Below are 27639 nucleotides of genomic sequence, written 5' to 3'. Positions count from 1 at the left end.
TATTTACAAATGCTTCCACACACAAAATGCTAACAACAATTGTAGAATTCTAGAACTATTTCAAGTCTTAGCCTGGAAAATGTCTGCTTTGAATTTGAGAAAAGAGTCTCTTCTTGATACACTAAAAACACTTAGAGTTTGCTTTAGCTGCGAATGCCAACTATATCGGTTCCGTTTCTTAATTCTATATTAGTGGAAAGTTAGTTCCTTAGCCCTAGAACAACAACGAATCATTCACTTATTCACTCATTCACTCGCGCACACGTAAAATATTTAGCTGGTTGTAGTTTCTATTCAATGTGGTTAGGGCTTACGGGTTTAATTCGCTAAGTACCTATGAATAAAATCCGTTGCAAATACGCTTGCTGCCCGCTCTTCGTTTCGATTTTTGTTTGTGTTTTGGATCTTTTCTGGTGGTTCTGGTTACAAGTTTTGCCATTGCATTTACAGTAAAAACGTGGCCTGCTCGCCGCTCTTCATGTCCAGATAGTCGTACAGTGCCCGCTCGTTGGCCCCATAGTTGCCAGCGTGTCCTGGAAGTCCGGAGTGGGCGGGATGACCGTGATGGTGATACGGTGGCATACTCTCGCCAGCGGGCGTTGCAGCCGGCGGCGAAGGACCCGCGCCCATCGTCAGCCCGAACTTCTCCAAGTGGCATCATTTGAGCAGCGTCGGCAGGCTGCTGTTCATCAGCCGGTTGCCCACTACCAGTGAATTCAGCGTTGAGTTGCCACCGCCCACGCCCACTCCCACTCCCACACCGACACCCACGCCCATTCCGGCCACACTGAGTCCGCCAATTGTCCCAAATCCGGCACTGGCATGCGCCGGAGTCGCCGTCAAGGTGGCCGTGGCAATATTGAGGTTGTTGCTCACACTGGACGACCCACCGCTGCTGGACACATGGGATCCGTTCAGGTTGCCATTGCTACCGAAACCACTCATCACTGTCCCACCGCCGCCGCCGCCACCGCCTCCGCCACCCGCTCCACTGCTGGTGGTGCTGCTCGAGGTGGAACCGACGCCGGTGGACACACCACCACCACCTCCACCACCTGCACCGCCGACTCCAACTCCAACTCCGCCGATGCCCACGCCCGTCGAGGCCGTGCCGCCGCCAATGCCCGAGGCACTGGCGATGGCGTTGCTCTCATATTAGAAGGCGCCACCGGACGATGATGGTCATGCGTAGTGGGGATAGCTGCTCAGGTGGGGCGCTACGTGGGAGGGGGTCACGTGGCTCATCGAGTGCGGCTGGTAGAGATTCGTGGCCGGACTGCCCCAGTTGCCCCACGAGGCGGCCGACGGGAAGATCGAGGCTGTAAGAAATATAGCATTTATATAGAAACAGTTTATAGACAAAGTTTTATAACACATCACTTCTGTTTTGATAAACGATTTATTATCCGAAGTACATTAATTAATGGATGTTTATTTTATACCTGATTTTAATACACGATTTATGTTCGGAAGTATTTTAATGAATATTTATAGAATGAAACTACGTTTTAGGTAGATTAACCTCATTTATAACAGGTTAGAAACCACAAGTATAAAGTAGTCTTACTTTAATTATCTGGTAATGGGCATCATTTATGATCAATAAATTGTTTATCTAAATCAGATTCACTTGTATTAAAGCTATACTTTTGATTTAAAAGTATCACCCGAGATGCCCTAAATGGATGATTGCCCAAACGAATGCTTACCCGAGGATGAGGTCATGCCATGATGCGGACTCATGAACGAGCTGAGCTTGGCGCTGTGGTGATATGGTGTCATGAACAAGTCGCTCTGATACTTGTAGGTGGGATCGCTGGCTGCCGGCTGAGTGGCAGCTGCCAGGCCTTGGAAATCGAATTTGTACGCATACCGCTTGCCGTGCACCTTGGTCATTATGTTTTTGTCGTAGTAGTACCTAAATGGGAAAGTAGAAAAAAAAACAGTTTGAAAAACTTGTATATATTTTATAAACCTACACCTAGTATGAGCAGTAATATTCTACAACATCAACACCAAAATCCAAACTTAAAAAAAGGGAAAAGCCCGCTTCAAATACATTAAACTGTTAATTTCAAAGAAAATTCATTGACTTTTAATTATAATTTAATACTCTTACATATTTAGTCATAAAATTAACCACAGTGGAACTACTCCTCCAGCTGCTCGTTTCTATGATCTCAATGTGGGAAAGTCAAACAAAAGCTGAGATGAACTGCGTCTCCCCTCGGATGGACAGTAAATAATTACAGAATAATGCTCGCTTTATGCGTTTTAAGTTAATTTGCTGACATTAAGCGATTTTAGTGCCGCTCCCCAGACGCAGCTCCCTTTTTTCTGATTCTGCAATTAAATGGCAACGCCTTGTGCCCAAACGCAAATAGAAATTTTTGGCGAGGGGTGAAATTATGTGGGCGGGCAGACGGCCAAGAAATCCGAGCGAAATTTGTTTACATTCGAGGGTTAGCCAACGATTTCTTTTCATTAACTTTGGATATTTGCCCAGTCAGCAGGACTGTGATGCTCTCTCTCTATCTTTAAAGGACATTCGAATGGCAATTTAACAATTTAAATATTCCTTTCCTCCTGGATATTGTGCGTTTATTGTTACGCTTTAAAATGTCCACAACTTCCGCCTGACAAGTGTACACAAAATAAAAAAAAAAAAAATTTCGCAAATAAATTACAAAAGGTTGCAGGCAAAGCAAACATTTCAATGCATCAATGTAAATTGGCATAATGCGTGCAGTTGAGTTCATTCTCTCTTATTTTTCCATTTTGCACCGTCCATAAATTATGCCAATTACGGCCATAAATTAAAAGCAGCAAAAACAATGGCCTGACTGCAAAATGCAAAAGAGTAAAAGCTGAAAAATGAAAAATGAAAGGCCTGAATGCCGCTGCTCCTTGCACAGACAATCAAAGGCAATCAATGACTGATGAGCTAAGGACAAAGGAGCACAATCAGGGAGCAAGGATAACTGCATGGAGAGAAAAGGATTAAAGTAAACCCATTTCGAGGATTGGCCAGGCCAACAAAAGGCCAGCTGGCTGTGAATAAACATGTCAAATGAAGCATTAAAGCACTTGTCCTTGCTGTGCGCTTGTGTATGTGCATTGGCTGTCTTGTGTGTTTGTGCGTGTGTGTGGGTGTGTGGGTGTGAAGGATACCCGAGCTGAGTGTTAATTTACACACCCACACACTCTCGCATTTCTGAGCAAACATGAAAGCCAACGGCGATGATGTCTCTTGTGTTCAATTGAGTTGAAATGCGCAAAAAAGAACAGACATGTTGAGGCTTCCTGCACATCAAAAAGGATTCCTACTCCCCGTCGTCCTGCACACATTGTTGTTGTGTGATTTTTCTACACTTTTTACATTTTATTTACATGTGTGTGCGGAGCATGTTGCAAATTGGCTGTCAGGACTTTTCCACTTGAATTCGCATCATTGGCACTCGCCTGATTGCGACTGACAGTTTCAAGGAGCCCGGCTAAAAGGGTTCAACTCTCTATGTCCTGACTATGTTTATATAGCCAATTGACCGTTGCACAAATAGTTTGTGCATATGGTTTGTGTTCTGTCAAATATTGAAGCTTCAGATTTCGAAATCGAATTACGTTGGCTCTGCAATTAGATTGCGAATTTATTGGATTTTTGATTGCATTCTAGTTCGGGCCAAGCGAACAATTTATTATTGAGTTTCTGTGCCAACCTCGCCACACCCACACAATCATGTGAGCCAAAGTCTTGGGCAAAGCAAGTGGATTACCTAGTTTTTTTTGGGTGATTTTCTGGCTCTTTAGCCATCAAAGCGGCTAATCAGTGCAGGGACAAATCATTTACTGATGAGCCAAATAGCAAATTGCACACATGCTCGCATTTCGACGACGGCACAGATACTGCCTAATTAGGGAATACTCCACTGCACAGGAAAAAACATCCCTATGGCTGATGGGGTGAAAGTAATCCGAAATCGAAGTTTTTTTCTGTGGAACTATGCGCACAGTAAAAAGGTTTCTAAATTAGCTTGAGAATCTTTTCCTGCACACGATGTGACATATTTTAAAAATACCAAAACTAATGTACAAACTTCGTAGTTTAAAGAAAATGGTTACTAATGAATTAAATGAAAGTAACAAAAAAATAAGTCCAAGAGTATTTTATATAGGTATGTATGTTTTTCATACAAAAGAATATATGTTAATTACATTTCTTCTTATTTTTAAATTTTATAAATAGTTATTAGAACTCACCTCAAGGCGCGACTGAGCTTGTCGTAGTTCATGTTGGGCTTGGACTTCCTCTCGCCCCAGCGGCGAGCAACCTCGTCGGGATCGGTGAGCTTGAACTCGCCATTGGTGCCCTCCCAGGTGATGCAGCTGGCGTTGTTGGAGTCCGAGAGCAGCTCGAGGAGGAACTGCCACAGCTGGATTTGGCCCGAGCCTGGAAAGAACGGGAGGGAGGAGGGATTTGAGAAATGAGCCCAGTGATTCGTAGGTATTGAGACATTTAATGTGGGTATTTTTGGGGCCTGCCTAAATGTCCATCAAAAGAGCATATCCTTTTTTTGGGGCTTTGGGGCCTACATTAGCCACAGCTGCGGGGATGTGGCCAAAATGTAAGCATTTTGTGGCATGCAAAGGACCCATAAAGCATTTCCTGCCCAAGTTCTTGGGGCTAGGGAAGCGAAACGCAATCCAAGAACCCCCAAAGTGGCACTACCCGCTCCCAATGAATAACTGAGACCACGGGGGTAATCTATGACGCTTGCCTCAAATTATTGTAAGAGAAGTGTAGCGCAGCGGAAATGGCATTGCATGTAAGTGTAAGTGGAAGTGGCATGGAGCTGCTCCTCCGGGAAGCCGAGGAGATATTATGGCTACCACTTTCACTGCAATGAGCCATGCTGGGCATTTAAGTTGGTTGCTTTTTACAGAAGAGAAAACTTAAAATCATATACTTCATGTACTTAAAACTAAACCCGTAGATGTTCAGCCTTCTTTTGTTACTGGCCATATGTATTCACCCATATCATGGCATTGTAGTTTCCCATTTGAACTTTGACTTTCTGTCGTAACTCCACTCCCCCAACTTTTGAACATTTCCCATTGTGCGTGCTAAAACATTTATAGAATTATGATTGTATATTGTGCGCTGGATTTGCTACGCATTCGACGCAGACATCATAAATCGCTTAATCATTTGGCAATTAGGCCGTGGAAGCAAAAAGGACGACTAAGGGACAACAATCGCTCCTTTCTCTCTCACTGTTCGCGCTGTCAGGCGGAATACAACAAAAAAAGTATACAGGGTGGTTGGGCGAACTTGAGCTGAGAAAAAAAGCTGGGAAAAGGACCTTTTTGGGTGGTGGCTTAGCGCTGCTCATGTGTGAGAACGTCATGAATATTGCGTTAATTGCAAATCATGGCCAAGTGAATGTGTTAAGTGCCAACACGACGATTCTCCGCCGACTGACGATGATGAATGATAATCGCTGGCTGGCCGGGCAGAAGACACCGAGTCAATGGAAAAATGGGCAAAAATGGGCGTGGCTCCTTGGCCAATTGACACGCTATTAGCAGCCAAACAAAAGCTAACGAAAAAAAACTAATTGGTCGGTGGGGAGCCAAAGTGTTTTAATTGCCCACTAAGGAGTGCCATCGAGGCGTTAAAGTTTTTGATCCCCAAAAAAAAAATGTTAATTTAATAAGCAGAAAATGTATGTAAAGCCGGAAGCAATTAGTCCCAGCAGTTCTTTGATCTCAACACATTTTCGCGTTGTTTTCATAATTAAGAAAACTCCAGTTCGTAGCTGGCCATTTAAATTATGCAGCAACTAGCTAAGGCAATCTCGTGTTTCCCTTTTTTATCACTCTTGAGGTCCTGCACACATACAAGTGTATGCATATGCAGATATGCATATGCACATGCACATGTATGCAAATGAGTGTGGCATGTCAAGTGCTGTTGGCCAGCTGGCCGGACCTGGCTAACAAAGCGGTTCCGTGTCGAGAGGAAGCCATAATTAATCAAAAACAGCATTTTTGCCACCCAAAAAGCGAAAGCGCACAGCACCGTGTACCATTCACGTTTTTGGGTACTACGAGTATGTGTGGGTTTTTCTCAGTGAGCTTTTGCTTTTGCGCTCAACTTCAAGTTAAAGTTTATAGCCAAACTCTTGGCAACGGCCTAAACCAAAAACCGCACAACAAACAATCGAAAGAGACAGAAATAGCAAGGTAGACAGAGAGAGCACGAGGCCTGAGCTGGGGATTCGTGTAAATGTCGCGCCGGAAAATGTTGGGCGTCTGGGTTTTTATGCTAATTCCGTTCGAGCGCCATGTTTCGATGGCGCAAAAGTGGGTGGAGATGGTGGAGGTGGTGCTGGTGGTGGAGCTGGTGGTGGTGGTGGTGGTGCCAGCACACTTGGGACAATGGCAACGGTGGGTGGAGCCACCATAATGGCGGCGTCAAAAGCTTGCCCCAGCGCAGGATCAATAGGAGTTATTGATTTTGCCTGGCAACTGGTCAGAGGCATTGAATCCAACCATTTTGAAAGTGACTTTCGATTCAGGGAAAATGTAGTAAAAATGTGCGGAAGAGTTTAAGGAAGTGGCATTGGCTTTCATTCTCATTTAATGCCGCCTTCGCATTCGAGCGAACAATTATTTATATTTTAAAGATTAGGAGTAAACATAAGATCAGTAATTAAATAATAATTTTTCTTTTTTATTTAATAAGCTAGGAATAAAGTTGAAGCTAAAGTGTTCAGACTGAGTTGAGTTCTTTATGAAATGATGACTTTATTTCTTTCCCGCCTGGGAAAACGGGTTTAGCTGATACGAAACTAGTAAGCTATAGTTTTAATGAATCGAATCACTTTTTCTCATGGCCATTTATGCCTACAAGGTTTTGTGAGAAACAAGAACACATCCATTGACCAATTTATCAAATCCATAAGGGAAACGCCCACCGTCGAAACCCTTTGACGTCGCCTTCCACGGCAACTCGCAACTCTTTTTAATGGATTTTTGCCGGATTTCAGGCAGGGCGCGTGCCCAGAAAACAGACAATTCCCAAGCACTGAATGAAACGAAAAGTCAGAGCTGCAAAAAAACAATTGCCAGGACACGCCCCCCACACACTCACACTAACTCATTCATACACACACACACACACTCGCATAGAGCGATGCAATAAATTTCGGAAAACACCTTTCGCATAAATTAGAAAACTGCACCCCGAAAGAAAGGGTTAAACTCGCATGCAATGGGTTAATTTGTTAGGGTCGCCCGTCTGGGCAATGACTAAGTCGAATCTCGGCCAGAAATTGATATGATAATGAACTGGCCCAAGTGTTTTTCATTTCTTGGGGTTGGAGCTCAGTGGCCGCGTGGCAGTCGCGGAAAATCGGGGGGAAAAACTAATCGCGGCACCTGCATCTTTATGCTTTTGTGATTTCCACTCACCTGAACTGGCCAGTCTGCTGCTGGTGGGTCCGAACATTTGATATGGATCTGCGGAGAGGGTGGAAAAGCAAATGGAAATGGAAAGCGTGGCATTAGTACTGGGTTCTTTATGCAAATATCTTAATGAAGGGTGCCCGGACCATTCATATGGCAAATACAAAGGCAAGTTTTAGTTTCCGTTGACGAAATGAAATGCATTACCAGCAAACTGTGAAAAGCCTTTACCACATACATAGGTATAAATATATACATTTTTATTATATTTTGTTTATGTGTGCATGCAGATGCTTCATTTGCGCGCATTTGTCGAGTGCACTTGCACACACACTCACACTTACACTCACACTCACACTCGAAATATCCATTTCACTTATTATCCGGCGCGAGTTTCCTGCTCGCTGCAAAGCCTAGCTGTGTAAGTGTATGCGTGGCGACACTCGAAAAAAATAGATGCTTCGTAAATATAACAACTCAAAAAAGTTCTCTCAATTCAATATAATATATATTTCTATTTATTGAGTGTATGCTTGCATACTTTAAGGTTGAGGTTTGGCACAATGCGAATTCATGTTTTGATTCATATATTTATATTTTTTCTGTGTGTTGCAGTGGGTAAAAAGTAAGAAAGGTTACGCTGATTGCAACGAGACCGACACCAGACATACAGCACAATTGTCCTTAATTCGCATCATCTAGCCAGAGTCCTCCGCCGCTCCTTGGCTTGTTTTATATGAGTATTTTTGTGTTTTTTTTTTCGCTTTTTGAGTCCTGTGTCCTGGCCATTGTTTTGCCAACAGTTTCTTCGGTTGCAGCTTTGTTCTCTCAACTGCTCAACTGCTCAACAGCTCAACAGCTTTAATGTCCCGAAAATGCGAAAAAACTGAACCCCCGACTGGCACGCGTCTTATTCAACCACGGCCGTCAAATTTGACAGCAACAAAAGCCAAGCCAAGTGCGTCTGGGTCTGCGGATCGCCTCCCCTGCCCATGTCCTTCCCCTGCCCCATATCACCCTCTAATTGAGAATCCTTTATGGCAGTTTCAATTGTTTCCATTACGCTTCAATTCCACCGCTCGGCACTTTTGTTTCCATTACCATTTCCATTGCTCAAGTGGCGTATTTAAGGTTTTGATTCTGCGACAGTATTTGCTCGATTTCTGTTGCTGTTTCGGTTTTGGTTTCGTTTTCGCTCTCGAGGCATTCGAAATGAATTTTAAAGCTGAAGGGTAGCAGGATGGCAGAAAGGACTCACAGCCCACAGGACTCGAGTGGCACTTGCAGCATGCATGCGATACACAATACGCAAACTTTATTGGTGTTGGCCAACAGCATTCGTTTCGAATTTTGAGCTACACACACTTTTTACGTGATTTATCCTGCTGGCTGTTTATGTTGGTCTTAAGTCTTAACAATGCGGCACGTGGGCTGAAGCATCTGCACTTCATAACTTTTGAAATGGTTTGAGATTCAACGGGAAACCAAAAATATACTTGATATCGACAGATCGCAGTTTCTTAATAAAATGTTACTTTCTTTTTTCTATATCTTTATTGAAAAAATCCCTGTCGATATCAAGTATCCTGTTTATGCACCTAATTAACTTAGACTAGATATTCAGCGTACTCACCAGGTTGCCGTAGTTGTGAGTGCGGATCATGTTTGATGCCCAGGGCGTTCGAGCTGTAACCTGCAAGCGAAGGCAGTGGGTAGAACGCGTTTGAATTCATTCAAATTGTTAAATTAAAAACCTGCCGGCCCTGTCAGTTTACATTCTCAGCAGAACAATCAAAGGCAATCGTCAACTCAACCGCAACACAAACATTATCTCTGCGCTGCCATCAAAGAGTCCACAGTGAATGAGGATGGTGTGGTGTGGTGCCCGCGGGCAGGACAACTGTGACATGAGCATCGCAGGATCTCTTCTCTGGCCTGCTCGTAATGGAATATGATTGCAAAGAGTGAAAACAATGCCGCTGGCAGTTCAATTTGCAATCTCGGCGCGTTCAAGTTGTGTGGCAAACTTCACGCTTCATACTCGAATAAAATTAAAGCCGCAGGCGCAGTAAAACACCAAGGACTGTGGGAAATACACTGGGAAAAATGAGTTGCTTCCCAAGGGATGTCGGTGTATGGTGTTTAACGGAAGAGGAATGAAAGGATATATACTCTTAGCTCCCAGAAACTTTAAATTATCATGAAAATAATGAAATAATCTTATCTGAAATTACCTACTCTTCTAAGGAAATGAAAACTAAACTGGTAATCCATATTTTCTGTAATTTTTTTGCTCTGTAGAGGACAGTAGATTTTCTGGGTGGTTCTTGCACCGCCCGCTGTTGTTTTCGTTGTCACTTATTGTGCTTAAAAAGAGGCAGCAACAACGACAACTTTTCATATGACATTTTTGGTTTTGCGCTTTGCGTGGCCACTCAACTGAGAAGAGGACAAAAGGCGACCGATTGCAGCCGCAGCGGGAGGTGGTTGGGTGGCATTTGCGGTGGGTATGGGCTCTGGTGGTGCGATGGATCAGTGGTGGTGCCTCAAATCGAGTTGAGCACAAACTGTGGCTCTGCACAATTTCGATGTCATCGATGGCCAGCAGCTAAATGCGCTCAGCCAAGCTGAAATTCTGTCTCACTCGGAGTGTGAAAAATATATTTCGGAATTCTGAGATTTTAAAACCGCTCGAGGCGTCGGTCCTTTTTTTGTTTTGCCATTTTTGGAGTGGGTGTCAGAGAACAATATAATTTCAATTAGTGTGCGCCATAACTAGCCTAATAGCGCTTAACCCCTCTGCTCGCTTCAATAACCATTCAACTCAGTCGCAACCCCACGAACACGTGTAGTCCACACCTTCCATTTGGTCCTTTATCTATATTTTCAATAAGCCCCTAAACGAAATGCCTGTCAATATTCCATTGATGGCTTGTTGATTTGCTTGAATACACGTCTATCAGGCGCACAATTTGCATGGCTCACTGGTTTCGCTTCGGTTCGGTTAGTGTGAATTTCCATCACTTTTGGTTTCAAACGATTCGATGTCATGTGTGTGTTTTGCATATTTAATGTTTATTTGGGGTTTCTTGAGTGCCTGCCTGCCTTTTGGTAGATAATTTGCTGTAATTTCGGGCTTGTCGCGCAACTTTCTGAGTATATTTTATTGCAATTTGCGAGCATTGAAACTTTGCAAATTAGTCATGTTTCTTTCGGGATTTATTGCCATAAATTGTCGTTAAGACGAAGTTTGGTCCGGAGGAATGAAATATGTAATTGCACAGGATAGATGGATACATATGTCAGAGGAAAAGAGTTTCAAGCACTGACATAAAGAGTTCGCAATGCAAATTTAGCTAGATAAGTGGGATATGAATATCGAAGCCATATTTATTTATTGTGAATGTGAATGCTATTCTTTTGTGATACTGAAAATATATAATATTTATATAAAGAAAGAAGTAGATTTATATAGCTATATATCCTTTTAAAGTAAATCAATTTTTGAAGAAAAAACCAATACATTTTTAAGCAAACAAAATGCCTTAATTATAATTGGTCATATTTTTAAACCAAATACAATGATCTAAGATATTTCCTTTGATTTATTTTTCTGTAGAATATAAACTGATATTGCTGATATCTTTTGGCCATAATTTTAAATGTTTTAATTTATCACTCACCTTGCGATTGTGTCGAACTGTGGGAGCCCCACGACGATTTGTACGAGGAATCTGCAAAAGAGGAAAACGAGTTGTTCAATAAACTGTAAGGAGTTAAAATGCTATAGGAGTTAGAGTTAGATTTAGAGTTAGAGTTATGAAAGTGCGATCCATCAGTCAACCGACGGGAGTACTGTATGAGGGCTAGCTTGGTGTAATTACTTGGATTCCAGGTGGCCGACGGTCGGGCTGGCTCACACACCGCCCACTCACCTGCGAAGAGCATCGAGAAGTTGCTGAAGCTGCCCGTGGAGCGTGACAAGTAATCGGCGGAGGACTTGATGTCCAGCATTGTGGTCGCCGTCGGTTCGGTTTTCGGTAGCTTGTTCCGTTCCACACCTCCGATGCACCGACACACAGCAACACAGCAATACACACACACACCAATTAGTTGGAAAATTTCAAACTCGAATTCAAATTCAAATTTAAACTCTAATTGCTATTGGTCTATGTCCTTGTCGCACTCTTTGTGTTTTCCTGTTTTCCTCTTTTTTTTTTTTTTGGCAAGCGGTAAATTGGTCGCCGGAGACCGGAAACTAATAACACGGAGACGGAGACGTCGCCAAGTGGTGTCCGCAATTGAATTTGTTTAAAAAAAGGACAAACGGGCAGCGTTGGAGCAGCGATGGAGCAGCGGACGCGCAGCGGAACAGGAAAAGGAACGGGAACGGGAACGGGAAAAGTGACGATCGGAACCGGTTACCGTTTACCGGACACCTCGACTTCCGCCCGAACTTTCCAATGCACTTTTCGACCTGCCTGCCGTTCGCGTGTCCAACTGATTTATATGTGTCAATGTCCCCGCACGTATACGTGATATTTTTTTCACCACTTGTCCTGTTCCTGCTTGTGTTCGTTTCTTTTTGTATATTTGTATTTGTATTTATTCGTATATGTGTGTGTGGGTAGGCGCAGCGTAAATCGCGTAAATCACGGAGAAGGACTAAGAAAGGATGCTCCTGGCTAGGACTATCGAGCTTGAGCACTGACACCGGATTGCGTCCGATCTGTGGCACGGCAGCGTAACAATTGATTTCATTCCGTCGTCAAATCGCGCATATCCTGCCTTGCGTCCTGCCATCGTCCTGCCTCCAACCCTTAGCGACGTTTTTGTGGCCATTTGGGGGGTGGCTGGTGGTTGGTCGCCTTTGGTGGGCGGTGGTGGGTGGTGCGCTGCCTGGCTGCCCGGTTGTGTATCTATCTGTCTGGGTTGGTCTGCTTGCGATATGTGTGGCTGCCTCTGTCGCTGCCGCTGCTGCCAGTGCTGCCAGTGCTGCTCCTGCGTTGCAGGATACACTTAGGGTTTTAATCCGCAGCCACCCCCTTGCGACTGGCGTCCACCAATCAGCAGTGCGCGGAGGTGTGGCCTAGCGAAAGCTTGGCGCCGTTAAGCTTTTTACAAATGGCAGAGCCACCGAGAGAATTGCCAACGTTTCGTATTCCGCACACAATTTCTAATGATCTCTATGGGTTTTTGAGTTGCAAATGTAGAGTCCCGAGCTTTTCAAGTTGTTTGCTACGCTCGCTGTGCGTCGCTCTCTTCGAGTAGGAGGTTACCATTTCCACTTGACTAAGGACATGCCGCAGGACCCCATGACTCCGTCTCTTTTTGGCCGCACACTAGTGCTGTCTCCCTTGCGAGCCACTCAATGCAGCCGCTGCTGCCGCCGCTCGTGCTGCTCCTGCGGCAGAGCTTCCAGAAGTGGCATCGCCTTTTTAGTGGGTGACACGAAGCAACAAGGACGGATGTATTATCCACTTCCTTTTTCCTTCCACCAAACACAAGGATATTACCGTTTCGTCGTTCGCCTACAACGGCACCACTCCTCCCTCCCAACAGTACTTTCCACCCACCGAAAGGGGAGGTGGCATTGGGTGGCTGGGTGGTTGGGTGGTTTTTTGGGGTGGCAGGCGAAAAACAATGCGCGAGAAGTTGGAGCTGCCGCCTGCAGCTGCTCAAGTGCAATTGTGGCACTCGCCTCCGACTCCGTTTCCAAAAAACTCCTGCGCTTTCTTGTTGCCCCACGAAGCAGGCAACAGAAAATGACAGACACACACCAAATCACACACACACACACACAGAGCCGATACCAGGACACCTACACACATACACACACACACATACACACACTAACTGAAAAACTCATCTACACAGCTGCCTTTTGGGCTGGCTTAATTAATTTTTGAATTCGCATTGAAATTGTTTTTGCCCAGCTTTGCCGCTGGCCATGCGAGCCCCTTCCTTGCGTATCCTTGCGAGTCCTTGTGTATTTTTGTGTATCCTCGTGGGCGGCCAGGCTAATTCATAGGCGTCAACGAACAAATTGTAGTTCCTCACACACATAAACAGGCAAAAAGCTTAGCTGGCTTCCTTTTTTATTATGTTCTATGCTTTCCTCTTTTATGCTCTTTTCATACCCTACGAAATTAGTTTCGGTTTGCTATTAAGCATATAAGCAATGCCTGAATGATTCAGAATAAGAAAAAGGATAATTTAAGGATAAAACGGAATTAAATACAGCCCATCTAAATTACTTTTCTCTACGCATTTTATTTCAGGTTGTTGGAAATAAATAAAAGGAAAATGGTATGTGCCTTTTTATTATCAACCTTCCCACTATAATTTAATATAACATTTTAAAAAGGACATCTTACTAAAATACATAAAAATGAATATAATTTTCCCGGTTACTACTCCTTATAAAATGAGTAAAACATATTCGATTGCTTGACCATTGCCCTGCACTACTATTTAATTTTAGTTGAAAACAAATTTCGCTTTTCAACCACGCACACACCTACATACATACACTCACACCCACACATGTGCAGGCACTCAAAGGAAAAGTTTGGCAAGTCAAGGCAACTACCGATGTGTGGGTGTGCTAGTTTGTGCCTCTGCATGTGTGTTGGTGTTTGTGTGCGTTGCTTTGACACGCAGTTATTTAATAAACGTTGCTGGAGGGAAAGCCTCCTATTTCCACCCACCAAAAGGACTCAAGTTGTGTGTACATGTGTGTGTTAGTGCTAATGGCATCTAAAATGGCTAAATAGCAATTTGCTGTTCTCCGCCAGAGGAAAAGCAAGTTTCACTTGGCTCAAAATGTTTGCTCTGCCAAAGCGAGGGAAAAGGAAAAGCTCTTTGTGTATGTGTGTGTACTTCTCACACAGCTTGGCTTAACATTTTAATTGCATTCATTATGTAATTTCATTTTCACGCTTTTGGGCGAAAAACTTTAAATTAATTTCTTTTGTTTTGCGATTTCCGCCATTTTGCGTCGCCGTAACATTTCCGCATCCCCTCACCCATAAATTGCGGTTCTCTTAGTTCGCCCACAAGTCAAGTGTTCCAAGTTAACTTTGAGCCACAACACATTGGCCTGGACCATTTTGTGTGTCTTCAGCTTGATTTCGCCACCCGCCACCCACGAATTCCCACTGCCCCATCAGCACAATCATTGCATCAGGCGCCTGTCCATTTGTTTTCTGTGTGTGCAGCCAAAATATTCAACGGAGCGTCAAGACAAACATGACGACACCAGCTACACTCTCAGAAAAATGCAGCAAGAACTTAAATGAGTTCTTAAGAAAAGAAAAATCCTCATAGATGGTCGATTGTTGAGCTGAAACTAGGGATGTTCTGAATTTTCTCTCCAAATCTATACTTAAGATGCTTAGCTAGGGGGTTCATATAAATATCAATCTTAAATTCCAGGTATTTATATTTATTGAGTTAATTTTTCTCCAAATATATATAAAAAAATATGTTATAAATAATATAATAAATATATTCAAATAAATAAATCCATGTTTCTATCTAATATTTTTTGCTTGAATATTTGCCTTTTATTGACTAAGAAGGCAACTGAAATCTGTTGAGTCTTGTCACATGTTTCATTGTATTTTTCTTGCAGTGCATTGAGGACAGGGAGCATATTGTCTCAGCCAACCACCCACAGCAGTTAATAAGAAACGCAATCAGCGCCGCGATTTGTTTTCTCAAACCTGAAGAGTGAAAGAGAGAAGAACTGAGACAGGGATAGAGACAGAGATAGAGTCGTGCTAATATTTATGCGCCTTGCAAGGCTGAAAACACTGAAATGGCCCTGCCTACAATAACAACTGGAAGTCAGGCACGTGGCCATTAATGACGTATGAATGATGTAACACGCGATGGCGACTTTGACGCGGCACGTGGCCAGCGGCCTGCGAGGCATGACAGGCCAAAAGATGCCCCCGCTCCCGATCCTGTTTTCTGCTGGATTCAGGCTGGTCTTTAATGTCCTGACTCGTACCTCCTCCTCCTGCTCCTGCTCCTTTTGCCACGGATTGCTCACTTGGCCCGCGGCGAATTTTTGACTGGCGCTGTGCATTTTGTTATTGGCGAAATGCGTATTGTTGTAATCGGCATAAAAATAATAAAAATACAATACACCCATTTTTATTTCGTTCAATATTTGCTAATCAAATGGGCGGCAACGGCGGCGCATAAATCAGTTTCGCATTGGCAGCTCTTAGAGTTTTTCATTGTGAATGCGCTGAGAGGGTTAAGTGGTAATGGAATGGGCTCAAAGTTGAGCTGCCAGGATATACATATATTACCAGAAATATTATAAATAAAAACAGGTTCGTATGTTTTAAGGTTGCCTTTCAAATTTATTCTACTACTCTAGGCTATTAAAAAGTAAACTTAATATTTTACCACTTAAAGCCTTTCTAAGTATGTAACTCTCTTTTGTAATATAATAATATTTTTTACTCAGCTGCTAGGCATTGTCTTTATCCCTAAATGCCTGGCCTTTGTTCACACCTATTACACCGCGCTTATCAACTGCACCAGATCTTAATGACTCGCCGAAAGTTGTTCCCACAAAAAGTGAAACAATGTCGCCTAGGAATGCCCAACAAACACAGCGAACACGCCAAATCAAACAAACCCTAAGCCACAGCCACAAATAAAAGTGAAAATTATAATAAAAACAAATTACAGACACGAACAACAAACGGGAGGGCCAAAAAGGAAGTTCTCACAGCGACATATTGAAGGTGTCCTCGTGTCCTCGTGGCTGTCTATCTAAACAATGCCGCCAATAATTGCGCGATTGATAGGGAGCAGGGGGTGGTGTGCGGCTGGAAAAAAAGGGGGAAGGTGGCACGGTGGCAGGGTGGAAGGGTGGAAGGTGCAAGGTGGCAGGGTCGCACTGGTGAAGGGTGCGGGGGTCATGGGCTCGACTCCGATTACCACCGTTTGACTTTCTCAGATAATTGCAACGCTCGCTTATCCACGATCTTTTTTATGCTGAATACCTCTTGAATTAAAAAGGGTATGCTGTTTTCGAGAATATTTATGTTTCATAGTAGAACATAAAACCAATTCGGTATTTATCATTTATTGAGCCACCAGAAAGCTTGAAAAATACAATTTTGTATTTATTTTTAATTATTTGGAGCATTGAGCCACCAAAAAGTTACAAAAGATAGTAACATATATTTTAAATTTAAATATACATATATAGAGTAAATCTATAAAAGCTAAAAGGCATAAAAAACTGACTGTTAAATCAAACTGACAATGCTGCTAAAATTCCCTAAAATCTACCAAATTAATTGGTATATCCTATTCGATACACTCAATCGCCAAGCAGCGATTTTTATTTGATATCTTTTTTTGATTTCTTCTAAACTGAAAGCTAGCATATTCACACGGCACACCCCTGACGAGCAGTTGGAACCCGTAACCAGTTACCAGTTCCCAGTGCCCCTCACCCCGCGCCACTTAAGAGCCAATGACAACAAACAGCAAACAAACAATTAACATTCGGAATGTGGAAAGGGGTTGGAGGAACGGCGGTTCACGTGCTCGGCGAGCTATAAATTACCGTGGTTCGACTGCCAGCGACCCTCGCTGTCAATTGATAACGCGGATTGACTTTTTGGCGGGTCAAGGGTTTCGGTGTTACGGGCTTTGCGGGTCTCGTGGGTCTCCGGGTCTCACGGTCTCACGTGAGTTGTGTCACTTGAGATAAAAGCACGGCCAGTGGCGAGGTGGCGAGGTAGCTAGGTGGCGGCCATAAATTCAGCGGCCTCATAAATTCAATTGACAACTAAATTGCGGAGCGCGCTGGCTGCCGAGACCGGAGACGCTTCGACACAGCCACCTCCGGCTCCGGGTGCACTGCGTTTCCGCCGTAGAGCTGGGAGCTGGGAAATAGAAGATGAGAACTTAGGAGGTAACCTCCGCTGCCTGGAGGTGCCCGCTTCTAAAACTTTCAAGTGCGCCAGCGCTTTTCCATTTTCCTTTCGGTCGCCCATTGATTTTGAGCTTTTCCTTTTGCTCCAAACATACATACATATTTGTATATGTATATTTTTCTTTGCTGATATACCATGTCGGAAGCGGGTCATTTCCAGCGGCATAAATCACAAAGAGCAGCGGACTTTGGAGGCGGAAGCCAACCTGTTGAGTCCTCTGACACTTTTCTATTTGCCCACTGTGTTTGCGCGGTTTTTTAATTATTTTTGTAAAGTTTTTCGCTTGGGCAATAGGCAAATTTGTTTGCCTATCTATCGCTGATCAATAAGTGAGCACAAAAACTAAATTAGCCAAACATTTTCCAGCTTGTTGCCGTCATCTTTGCCACGGGCCACGTTGGGTGGTTGTGGCAACAATGACGTGATTTATGAACGACTCGTGCCAAAATCGCTCCCTGGGGTGGGTAATGACTTGAATCGGCAGTTAAGTGAACCGCGAAAAGGGCCATGAATAAAAATATTTGGACATCAATAGGCGCACACATGAGCGGACAATAGAGCATGGGAACCAAAAACTTTTCCAGGCCAAGTTCGCCGTTTTCCTTCTTCAACAAATATGCGCATTTTTTGTGTTTTTTTGTTATTGCCCCGCCATTTTGTTTTTTCGCAACAACATTCAACATACATAAATGCTAGTGAATAAATTTGAGCGCAAGCGTCAGTCCGCGAAGCTGTCAAAAAGGACTTCATCGTCCTTTTTTGGCGCCAGTTGGCACAGCAGCGATTTCAATTTATTTTCACAGCCTGAAACAATTACGGCCAGCAAAAAAAAAAAATAATAAAGAATAAACTGTGCGCAAATGAAATCAGAAATTAAATTTCAAGTGAGCAAAACATACGGCGCAGGACGAATGCGACTGGTATGGCAACAGGACGAAAGGACGCAATGTGGCGCCCACTTGTGGGCGGCAAAGGCCAAGGGGGTGGCAGCCACCCGCTGGGCGCGCTGAAGAGGGGCGGTGTGTGGGTGGGACCAGCCTGCTGGCAGATTATGAGATTATCATTAGAGTCAAGCTCTTCGGGTGAGCCAGCAGCAAACAAATAGTCCTGCGACAGATGATGATAGACATCAAAAAATGCGATTTTAAAGAACTCGAAATGTAATAAGTATTTAAAGGTAAAGGGTGTAGGGGGTAAACTGTATATGTTTGTTGGTTTAGAAGACTGAAAGTGTAACGAATCGATAAAATCTATAGACCAAAAAAATAATAAATGCAAAAGAATGAAAAATTATGAAAAAAAACACTTTCTAGACACAGGCTGTATAAAAAACCAATCTAAACATAAACCTCGTAAATTATAATAAACACAAAATAAACATAATTCATTAGTTTCAACAGGCCATGAATAAACAAACATGAGTAAACAAACATATCTTGAATCAGGCCAATAAAACAATAAATAAAGCCTATTGCCACTCGATGAGTTTAACGATGTCCTGCCGCCGCTCTGCACCCTTTCCCATTATTCACACCTAACCGCTCAATTGTCTGTGCCGAAAGAATCCCACACAGGGAACCCCTTCCCAAACAATCCATAGATATAGATACTCAATAGATACTCCATAGAGCACTACCACGAGTGGATGGTATCTACCACGCTGTCAGAGGAGCGTGCGCTCTAATGCGCTTCACATAACGTTTTGATCATTTTATGATCTGTCGATTAGCCTCATTGTCCTCGCTGGAGAGGCCATCCCTCGAGCTCAGGTCGACAGGACTGGTAGACAGGATGTCTGGATGCGCACGGGGGTTGTCCTGGCTAGTGAAGTGTGCTCGCAGGAGCGTGTGACTAACACGCTCTAATAGGATTACCGCTGAAGAGCACTTAAGAGTCAAATTATCAACGGGCAGTCACTGATTCACTAGGCGACTCGAGAGACTCGAGCGAATGTTGTGACTGTTGCGTTTTGTATGTTTACAGTAGGCAGGAACAAAGGGATATAAACATAAGGCCCTGCCAATTGTTTGCCAACTTTCCCACTGCCAAATGAACTCAATTGCAGTTCCCAGAGGGACTCTCCACCAAAAGGCTCACAAGTCCTGATTACGCGCATTAGTCAAGCTTAAGGCATTAACACAAGTGAGCAATTGAGCGATCAAAATACTTCCAAAGGGACTCGAAAGTTCGTGGGAAATGTTATAATTATATCAATTAGATAAATGGAAATTTAGTTATCTTGATACAAATTTATTGTTGTTTTTATACAGAACTGACACTTTTTGTTTACTGTTTTATCATTACAAAAGGATCTTATATTGTCCATTAATTAAATAAAAAATCATTAGGAGTTCTGTCAATAGATCCTGACTTTTTTTACTTGGTTTTGTATCATTATCTAATTATTGAATCTAATATTGTTTATAACATTTATAATTCTGTATATTTATAGTTTTTAGTATCAGCCATAATTTTAAGAAAAAATATGAATTTTAGAAAACAGAGACTGCATCATATGAAAATATGTATACTTAAGATAACTTATAGACAACTATATTCTTTGGGAACATATACATTTTTGAACAATGCATTCCAGGCATCCGCAGTAGAGCTCAAAACGAAATACCAGCTAGTTAACTTTAAAAAAAGTACTTCAATTTTATTGAAATATAATGAAGCGAGTTTATATTTTGATATCCCTTTTAAAGCCATGAAACACCCCCCTTTGTGCAGGAAAAACTCCTGCCAAGGACATTTCACCCCCGGCGCACACAAGCGCCACCTTTTGTGCGAGCGCTGACACTTTCTATGCCCCCATCAGGTTGCTGTCCTGACTGAAAGCTGTCAAAAGCTCAAAGGACATTTTTGACATAATCACAGTATTGAACTTACACAGTGCAGAGCCGCCGCCTCCTGATGCGGATGCCCCTCCTCCGGCGGCACTGGTGGTGCTGCCCTTGCTGCCACTGATCCTGCCCTGCTGATGGTCGCTGGCGGAGGACGAGGATGAGGGCGCCGCCGCATGCGTGGATGTGGTGGCGCAGTCCAACGTGGATTTATCTGCAAGACGAAGGACCAAACAAAAGGATATTTTAATTGCCAGCCAGCGAAAATTTGCACACTCAGCACGGCACGCTTTGCCTTTAGCCACGGAAAAGCGCCGAAAAAACAAAAAAAAAAAAGTGAAAATAAACGAAGCGCCGGGACTCATAAATCTCGGCATAGATAATTGTCATCACAACTAGCGACTGGTTTATTTATGGCTCGAATTATGGTTTTTATTCCACCAGTCCACCAGTCCACCACTACACCACTTCACCCTGCAAAAACGTCACGCAACGTCGCTCGCCTTCACCCCATACCGAAATGCTGACAGATCCTGTGAACCGCAAAGGACATAATCGCGAGGGTTGTCACTTCACAGACCAGCCATGTAGATGTTTAATTGCCGTAAATCTTTGTTTGATGTAAACAACAATAAGCCAGTCGTCAGCGAGAAAAATTCCGAGATGAATTTGCTACGCTTTCAATTGAAATGTCAAGCCGGATGTGATACGAGTCCATGATAATGATAGCCATGAAGATGATGGGAATCGGTTCCCATCATGGAAGCTGTCTGGAAACGGACTGTATCATAATTTGTACTCGTTTCTTTAGGCTTTAAAAAAAACTCTCATGTGATCTCTGGCAAATTTCCGAAATAAAACAATTCAAATCTAAAATACAGACATATTTCTGTATTGCAATATATGCTGGTATCTGTATTATCCTTGAGTTGGCTGCAAAGTGTAATTATTTTTTATGCGCCTCTGTGAGCCAAACGTCTTTTGAGCAAAAAATAATGAGTTACGCATGACAAAATCTTTTCATGGCAAAGCCGAAGCGGCAAAAACTCAGCTACAACTTGACATCGACCACAGAAAGAGACAGCCAGTGAAAAGATGAAAGAGACGGGGGAGTTGAGAAGCAGGAGGCTGGCTCTAAAGGATTCGGCTGGCTCTAAAGGATTCGTTTCATATTTGCTTGAGCGCGTCCAGTTGAGATGGGAAAAAGATGAGCTGGGCGGCCATTTTGTGTCTACCATTGCGAGGAAAAGATTCAGAAGTTGCCGCTTGGTAAGGAAAAAGTTCTTAAATTTGCGATTAAAGTAAGAGTAAGATAAGGCAAACAAGCCAAGTTCTTCCATGAAGTACTCGTCCTTCAGCCAAAAAAAAAGGAAAAATAGACACTACAAGGCTTGTCAGCCTTTTCTAATTGAAAACGAAGCAGAAACAGGACATAAATTTGCCAAAAAAAGATAGCAAGAAGGAAAGAAGTTTCTTATAGAAATAAATGGACATGGACAACTTGACGGTCGGAGGCGGCATAACAAACTCTTGCCAGGCACGCGATGAAATTGTTCGGTTTTTGATGTTTCTATCAAAACCTGGCAAGGACCGCAAACAGTCAACAGCAACCGGCTTTGGGCCGCATTATAAGCCACATCCGTTGGCCCGGCTTAAATTGATAAATATGTAACCTAACCCAGCCAACAAAAACAAAGGCCAGTACAAAAAAAAAAATATAAAAACCAGCCAGAGGAATAGAAACCGACCCCGGGAAGACCTCAACGTTTATATGGATAATTCAATTTAAAATTTTTTGTTGCCCAATTTTTTTTTTGCTTCTTATTGTTGTTAAAACAACGAGCAGAATTATGTACATGGCTGGTCGCGGTTTTTAGCCGTTGTTTTGGCCATTAAATGTTACGGGCCTGGACATATTTGGTGGTTGGTCAACTGGGAAGTGGATCGGCGGGGGTGCGGGTTGGGGGGGTGGTGGCCATTGGCCAACATATGCTGCATGGGGATGTGTTTAAATAAATACGCGAAATTTGCCACTTTTGTGGCACAACATTTTCGGCAGCTTTTTTTTCTCGGCTTCGGGTCCGTTTTGCCTTGGCCGGAAGCGCAGGATTTGTTTTTCCGCCATTTCGTTGACAGTTTTGTGCTAGACAATTGCGAGAAGGTCAGTGGGTTGGGCACTACACAATATTACGCGCTCGTTTTATTACATAAATCATTTATATAACGAGCATATAGGTTAAATAATATACAAATCAATACTAAAATATTTGTATTCAAATAAATGGTCCATTAAAAACAAAAATAACAAAATAAAATTTATTTTTGCAAGTAAAGCCAATCCTAACACCAAAATGTATCTAATTTAATTAATTTACTTAATATAGACCAAGTTTAAATTTTTTTTTAATATATAATTATGTATAATATCCTCAAATATATTATATATTATAATAGTTTTTTTCGATGTAAAAGCGATAACTTCTGCCACATTAACTTCACTTACCTGCCCTGACTTTGTGCTCCACATGCGAGGAGCTGGACGCAGTTAGCGATGGAAGTGCTGGAGCGGCACTCACCGCATCCAGAGTGCCGGACGTCACCTGTCCGGCGCTGGACGTGATGACGCCGTGCTGGGTGACGGCTGGTGAGCACCCGGATGGCGGCTGCAGTGTGTCCAACCGGTGTCTCTGCACACTGTTCCCACTGCTGCTCAGCACTCCGGCCGTACTGCTGCTAACCGCATTGTAGTTCAGCACTCCGGCCACGCCCACTCCGACATTGGGATTGTGTGGGAGGCCGAGGCAATTGCCGGCTCCGTTCCCGGACTGAACGGGCAGGGTGTCCAGGGAGTCCGTCAGGCGCTGGCTCGAGTAGATGTCGCTGTGATTGAAATGTATATAGATTTATAATAATTCGAATTATATACTTCTTAGGCAATAATTTTTTAATAATTTTTTTTATTGAACAAGAAGTATCTTAAGTCGCAGCTCACCTGAAGGCACTGCTGGCCCCGAAAAAACTGCTGCGATCCTGCAGCGCCGCCTTGGCCTTCTCCACACTCTGCTTCAGCTGCTCGAAGGTGGACTGATGGAAGCGGTACGAGGTCCAGTCCGGCGAGCACTGTCCAAGCGTCAGGCACTCCTCCGTCTTCACCTGGGCGAGAGTCGGCGGCGATACTCGCTTCAGGTCCAGCGCCGTCTGATACGAACAGGAGTTCTCGTACATGGCGCACGCCTGGGGAGCCTCGATGGGTGGCTGTTGGCTAAACAAGGGGTTCCACTTGACTCTGCGGGAGAAAGTGATGCGAAATAAGTTAGGAAAAGTATATAGAAAATATCAAATTAAATTCCAAACAAATCAAGAATATATAAATGAATAACCTACTAAAACTTAAGGTATTCGTACATTGATCGTAAATGGATCATAACATACTTCCACTTAGCCAGAACTTTTAATTGCTTTAAAGTCCAAGTACATTCCATCACTCACCTCATGGCAAATTGCAGAGCGAGATATTAATAAATCATAACGCCTGGTCCACAATTAAATTCTGCAATTTTAGACTGCCTTTCGGGCCAAACTATCGCTCTAATTGCCATGGCCCCCAACACGTTAGGCTAGCTGCCCCCCAAATGTTCCCCCCGATGTTCTGGCATAATTAATAGTGGCTACTTTGGAGCTGCGGAGCTGGTGTTCCCTTAGATATAAACACGACGTGCATAATTATCTGCCTCGTTATTTATTGTGTGTACAGTAACGCTTTCTGGTTTTTGCACTGGGCCAACGTTGCGTATGAGCGTTGAACTGTGCGTGGGTGGCGGCCATTTGAGCATGGCTCTCTAATGTCCAGCTGGTCGAAGCTGGGGATGGCGAACCATTGTTTACTGGCCCTTTTCGGCCAGGGAACACCAGTCTGCAGTTGGCACACACACACACAGGGGGCATGCAAATTTTTGCACTCTGCCCTCGTCGGAAGTTGCTGGATTTTGATTTATGCCAACGAAATTTATGCCATACAAAGTGCGACTTGTCCTGTCTCTGGTTTAAAGTACATCGTGCATAACCGAATTGTAAACTGAAACCCCAGCAGCTTTAAGTCTGGCGGGAGAAGTAAATAGATTTCGTTATCGAAACGGTCGCATCTACAGAACATCATCAACTTTGCGCCTTGTCAGACATTATAAACGGCCTGCACACGCCTCATTTATTATTTATTATTTGTACTTGCGACGAGGAGCGGCGTTTGCATGTAGGCAAATTTCACCAGCGAACATTAGCAGGCAGACATTTTAAATATATATTTTTTTCTTGTATTCTTGTAATTTTGTATCCTTGCATGCCCCAAGTTATCACAATCGCCGAGCGAACGCGCGCACACCGGAAATACGAGCGGGATGCCAGGATGTTGGTCTGCAGATGGGCTGAATCTGAATGCTCGTCCTGTTCTTCAGCGCGTGCTGATTCCTTTGAATGTTACTTGGTATATGGCTATGATTGCCGAGTTTATGCTCTTCGACAGCTGTTAATGGTGTAATCCCCTTGTTGGACGAGAGATCCTTTAATTAAGAGGCCACACGTTTGCCTGCTCTTTAATGGTTTGTAAGATTTTTATGCGATTTTCGGAAATTAGAATTTTTGAATGCTTGCACAGCCGACTGGCTGCTGGAACTGTCGGGCATGTTTAATTATCGAGCTTATGCCCAATGTTGCTGCCGATCTGCACTTTTCGCTGGTTTATGAATACTTCCGTTTTAAGTCTGCTAATTCGATTAGCAGAAAACATATGCCACTCAATTATACGAGGGTGGGATTAGCTTTTTAAGGGGTTGGATAACTGTCGTTGAACATAAATTAAAAAGAACCATCTTATTTCACAGATACTGTATCTAAAAGCTCGATTTTCCATTTAGTTGGAAATTAAATTATAAAATCTAAATATTTGTATAGAAAATGTACTAGTTTATATTTATCTTAGAAACTCGAAATATATGCAATAATATTTTTTTAGTCTTCTAGTCTTTATAAGGACTTTAATAATATGATTATCAAATACAGATTCGTTTTATCAGTCTGTCTGGTAATCCGTGTTCTTAATATACTATACATATTAAATGATTATATTTACTTTATATCCTTCTGCTGGAGTTTTTCTCCTTTTTTTTATTAAGTGTCGCGAACCTGAATTTATATTTTATTTTTGTATGTTGTCTAAAAACAAACATAAAGATTTAAAATAAGATTTATGTTTTATAGCGGTTAACTTAAATATTTTCCAATTTATAAATAAAATGGAACCGTTTAGAGGTGATCTTCATTTAGCTTAACATTAAAACAAAACAATAAAAAATTCCTGAGGTATTCACGACCCCGTCGGATTCTCGATTCAAGTTGATCGTTTCATAATTCAAGCATAACTCACCTCAGGATTGTGCCTGTATGTGCAATTAAGTTTATCCAAAAATAAGACTCCTCTTTGACTATCTCACAGACTTCCGTCGGGACAAAGTAAAGTAACAACTTGGGTAATCGTAAACACTTCACAATCGTTAAGAATCGGTGCAGTTAATCACTCACTCAAGTGCGTACAAATTGGCGACCGGAAATGAAATTATTGTCAAAATGGCGACGGATATGCGACAAGTGAACGCGACAGCGACGCGCCACGCAAATGACGGTTTTGTTTGCAGCCAAAGTTTCGTAGTCCTCGAGCGGATATGCAAGGAAATTTGTCACTGCAAGGACGATGACAACGACGACGACGACGACGGCGACGACCACCAAGCCAACTGGACACCGACGGCAGCGGGCTCCTTGGGCATTTCTCGATGTCTTTTCGCACAGGTGCACAGGTGCACAAAAGGTGGGCGGTGGGCGATGGGTGGTGAGAGGTGGGTAGTGAGTGGTGAGCGGTTCGCAACGAAAGCGGAACGAAAATGAAATCAAAAAGCGAAATTTCTATAATTTCCGCACAAAAATTTCCGCGACACACTGGCAGGACACATGTGTGTGTCCTTGTCGGTTTTCTTTTTCGTGCGCTGCCACGCCCACAGGCAGCAACAAGCTGGGCGTATGTGTCCAAGTTTTCCGCACTGCTTGCCGTGTGTAAGTGTGTGCCGTGTGTGCGCTGTGTGTGTTTTGTATGTTGTGATTTCTTTTTTTTTTTTTTGTGTTTTTTGTGCCTCTGTTTGCCGCTGTGTGCTGACCAAGAAAGGTTCAGTAGTTTGGTCCTTGCCCCGGGATTATTGACGACGTGTGACCGACGAATCTAAACCGCAAAGTACCGCTATTATGTCGTCCGCGACGTGTTGCACTTGGTAGCGCGCACTCCAAGTTAATGTGGCGGCCAGATCATCCCGTCCAGTCACCAGTCCTCCACGCTCAAAGATGGCGACACACTCCTCCCACAAGCGATGGCTCGACTATGGCAGGGGGACGGGTGCTATCTACGAGGATGTGTCACCCCATCGTCCTGCGTGCCTGCGGTGGCTGATGCGCAGGCGCGCTCTCCGCACCACAACCCCAACCACCGGCCCACTTTTGCCGCTGCCCCGTTTATCTGCCGCTGTCATCGGCTGCTGGTGGGCGGAGCCAACTCTGTGCCATCGGGGGATGTGGATATGGATGTGGTTGTGGATGCTACTACTGCCTTTGCTGGCCGGGTCCTTTTGCTGCGCTGCGCGTTCTTGGGGCATCATTAGTGCTGCCGAAGAGAGAAGACCCCATTTTGGGCGGAAGTGCGTATGAGCAATATTTTAACAATGGCGTTTAAAACAGTTAAAGAGCGTGTGCTGGTGTGCGAGGCCATTAGGAGCTTAGTTTCTGCGGTGGCTTTAAGGCCCGCAGATAAGCCTAGCATAATAACATTTTAATTTCGAGCAGCAGTGGCCACAAAAGAGGCCCCAAGATACCCACATGCGCCTGCTGCCTGCCAAAAAGGATATAATTAACATGCCAGCTGCTGCAGAGCACACACATATGTGCTAAATGACGTCTAGATAAGCGGCGAGCATGGTGACATGATTTAAGGTCCTGCGATGGATGGGGCAGGATAATTTGCGATAAGCGACTTGGGGGGTGATTAATTTGCCAGCTCAAGTTGTCGAACGCCTTCAAAATGTCCTTAGCTCTAAGATTAAACTAATGAGCTGATAAATTATGAATTTTAATTTGCTTTTAAGTTACAAAAAGATGTCCTGTCATATTAAAAATTAGTTACTATTTGATTTTATATTAAGCAAAAATACTGCTTCCTTAAATCAAAGATATAATAATATATTAAAATATATATAAAATTAAAGAAAAATATCCTTTTTAGGATAAAGAAATATAACGGTTAAGTAAGCTTACCACTT

The 27639-nt window shown here is 43.3% G+C and overlaps 1 protein-coding gene across 2 annotated transcripts; it reads right to left on the bottom strand.

Annotated features, from left to right (window-relative positions):
• Positions 1-1182: 1182 nt before the first annotated feature.
• On the bottom strand, positions 1183-26107 carry LOC120448949 (DNA-binding protein D-ETS-3). Of its 2 annotated transcripts, XM_039631197.2 has the most exons (10): positions 25707-26107; positions 23280-23573; positions 22791-23167; positions 20334-20501; positions 11151-11201; positions 9101-9160; positions 7474-7521; positions 4258-4447; positions 1710-1918; positions 1183-1319 (listed from the first exon to the last, which is right to left on the bottom strand). In XM_039631197.2, exons 2-10 carry the CDS (start codon positions 23510-23512, stop codon positions 1183-1185), a joined length of 1473 nt encoding a protein of 490 aa, XP_039487131.1. In that variant the 5' UTR covers positions 23513-23573; positions 25707-26107. The 2 variants fall into 2 exon arrangements, with proteins under 2 accessions (XP_039487131.1, XP_039487132.1); XM_039631198.2 differs by lacking the exons at positions 20334-20501; positions 22791-23167; positions 23280-23573; positions 25707-26107 and adding an exon at positions 11403-12225.
• Between the last annotated feature and the right edge of the window lie 1532 nt (positions 26108-27639).

Source organism: Drosophila santomea, chromosome 3L (genome assembly GCF_016746245.2).
Source record: "Drosophila santomea strain STO CAGO 1482 chromosome 3L, Prin_Dsan_1.1, whole genome shotgun sequence".
Lineage (NCBI taxonomy): Eukaryota > Metazoa > Arthropoda > Insecta > Diptera > Drosophilidae > Drosophila > Drosophila santomea.
This window is presented reverse-complemented; position numbering and strand designations above follow the sequence as displayed.

Excerpts from the sequence above, each read along its gene's own strand:
- LOC120448949 (XM_039631197.2), bottom strand. The coding sequence starts at position 23,512 with ATGTACGAGAACTCCTGTTCGTATCAGACGGCGCTGGACCTGAAGCGA. Across the intron at positions 23,168-23,279 it reads GGGGCCAGCAGTGCCTTCAG|CGACATCTACTCGAGCCAGC; the intron begins GTGAGCTGCGAC and ends TTTCAATCACAG. Across the intron at positions 1,320-1,709 it reads TGGCATGACCTCATCCTCGG|CCTCGATCTTCCCGTCGGCC; the intron begins GTAAGCATTCGT and ends TATTTCTTACAG.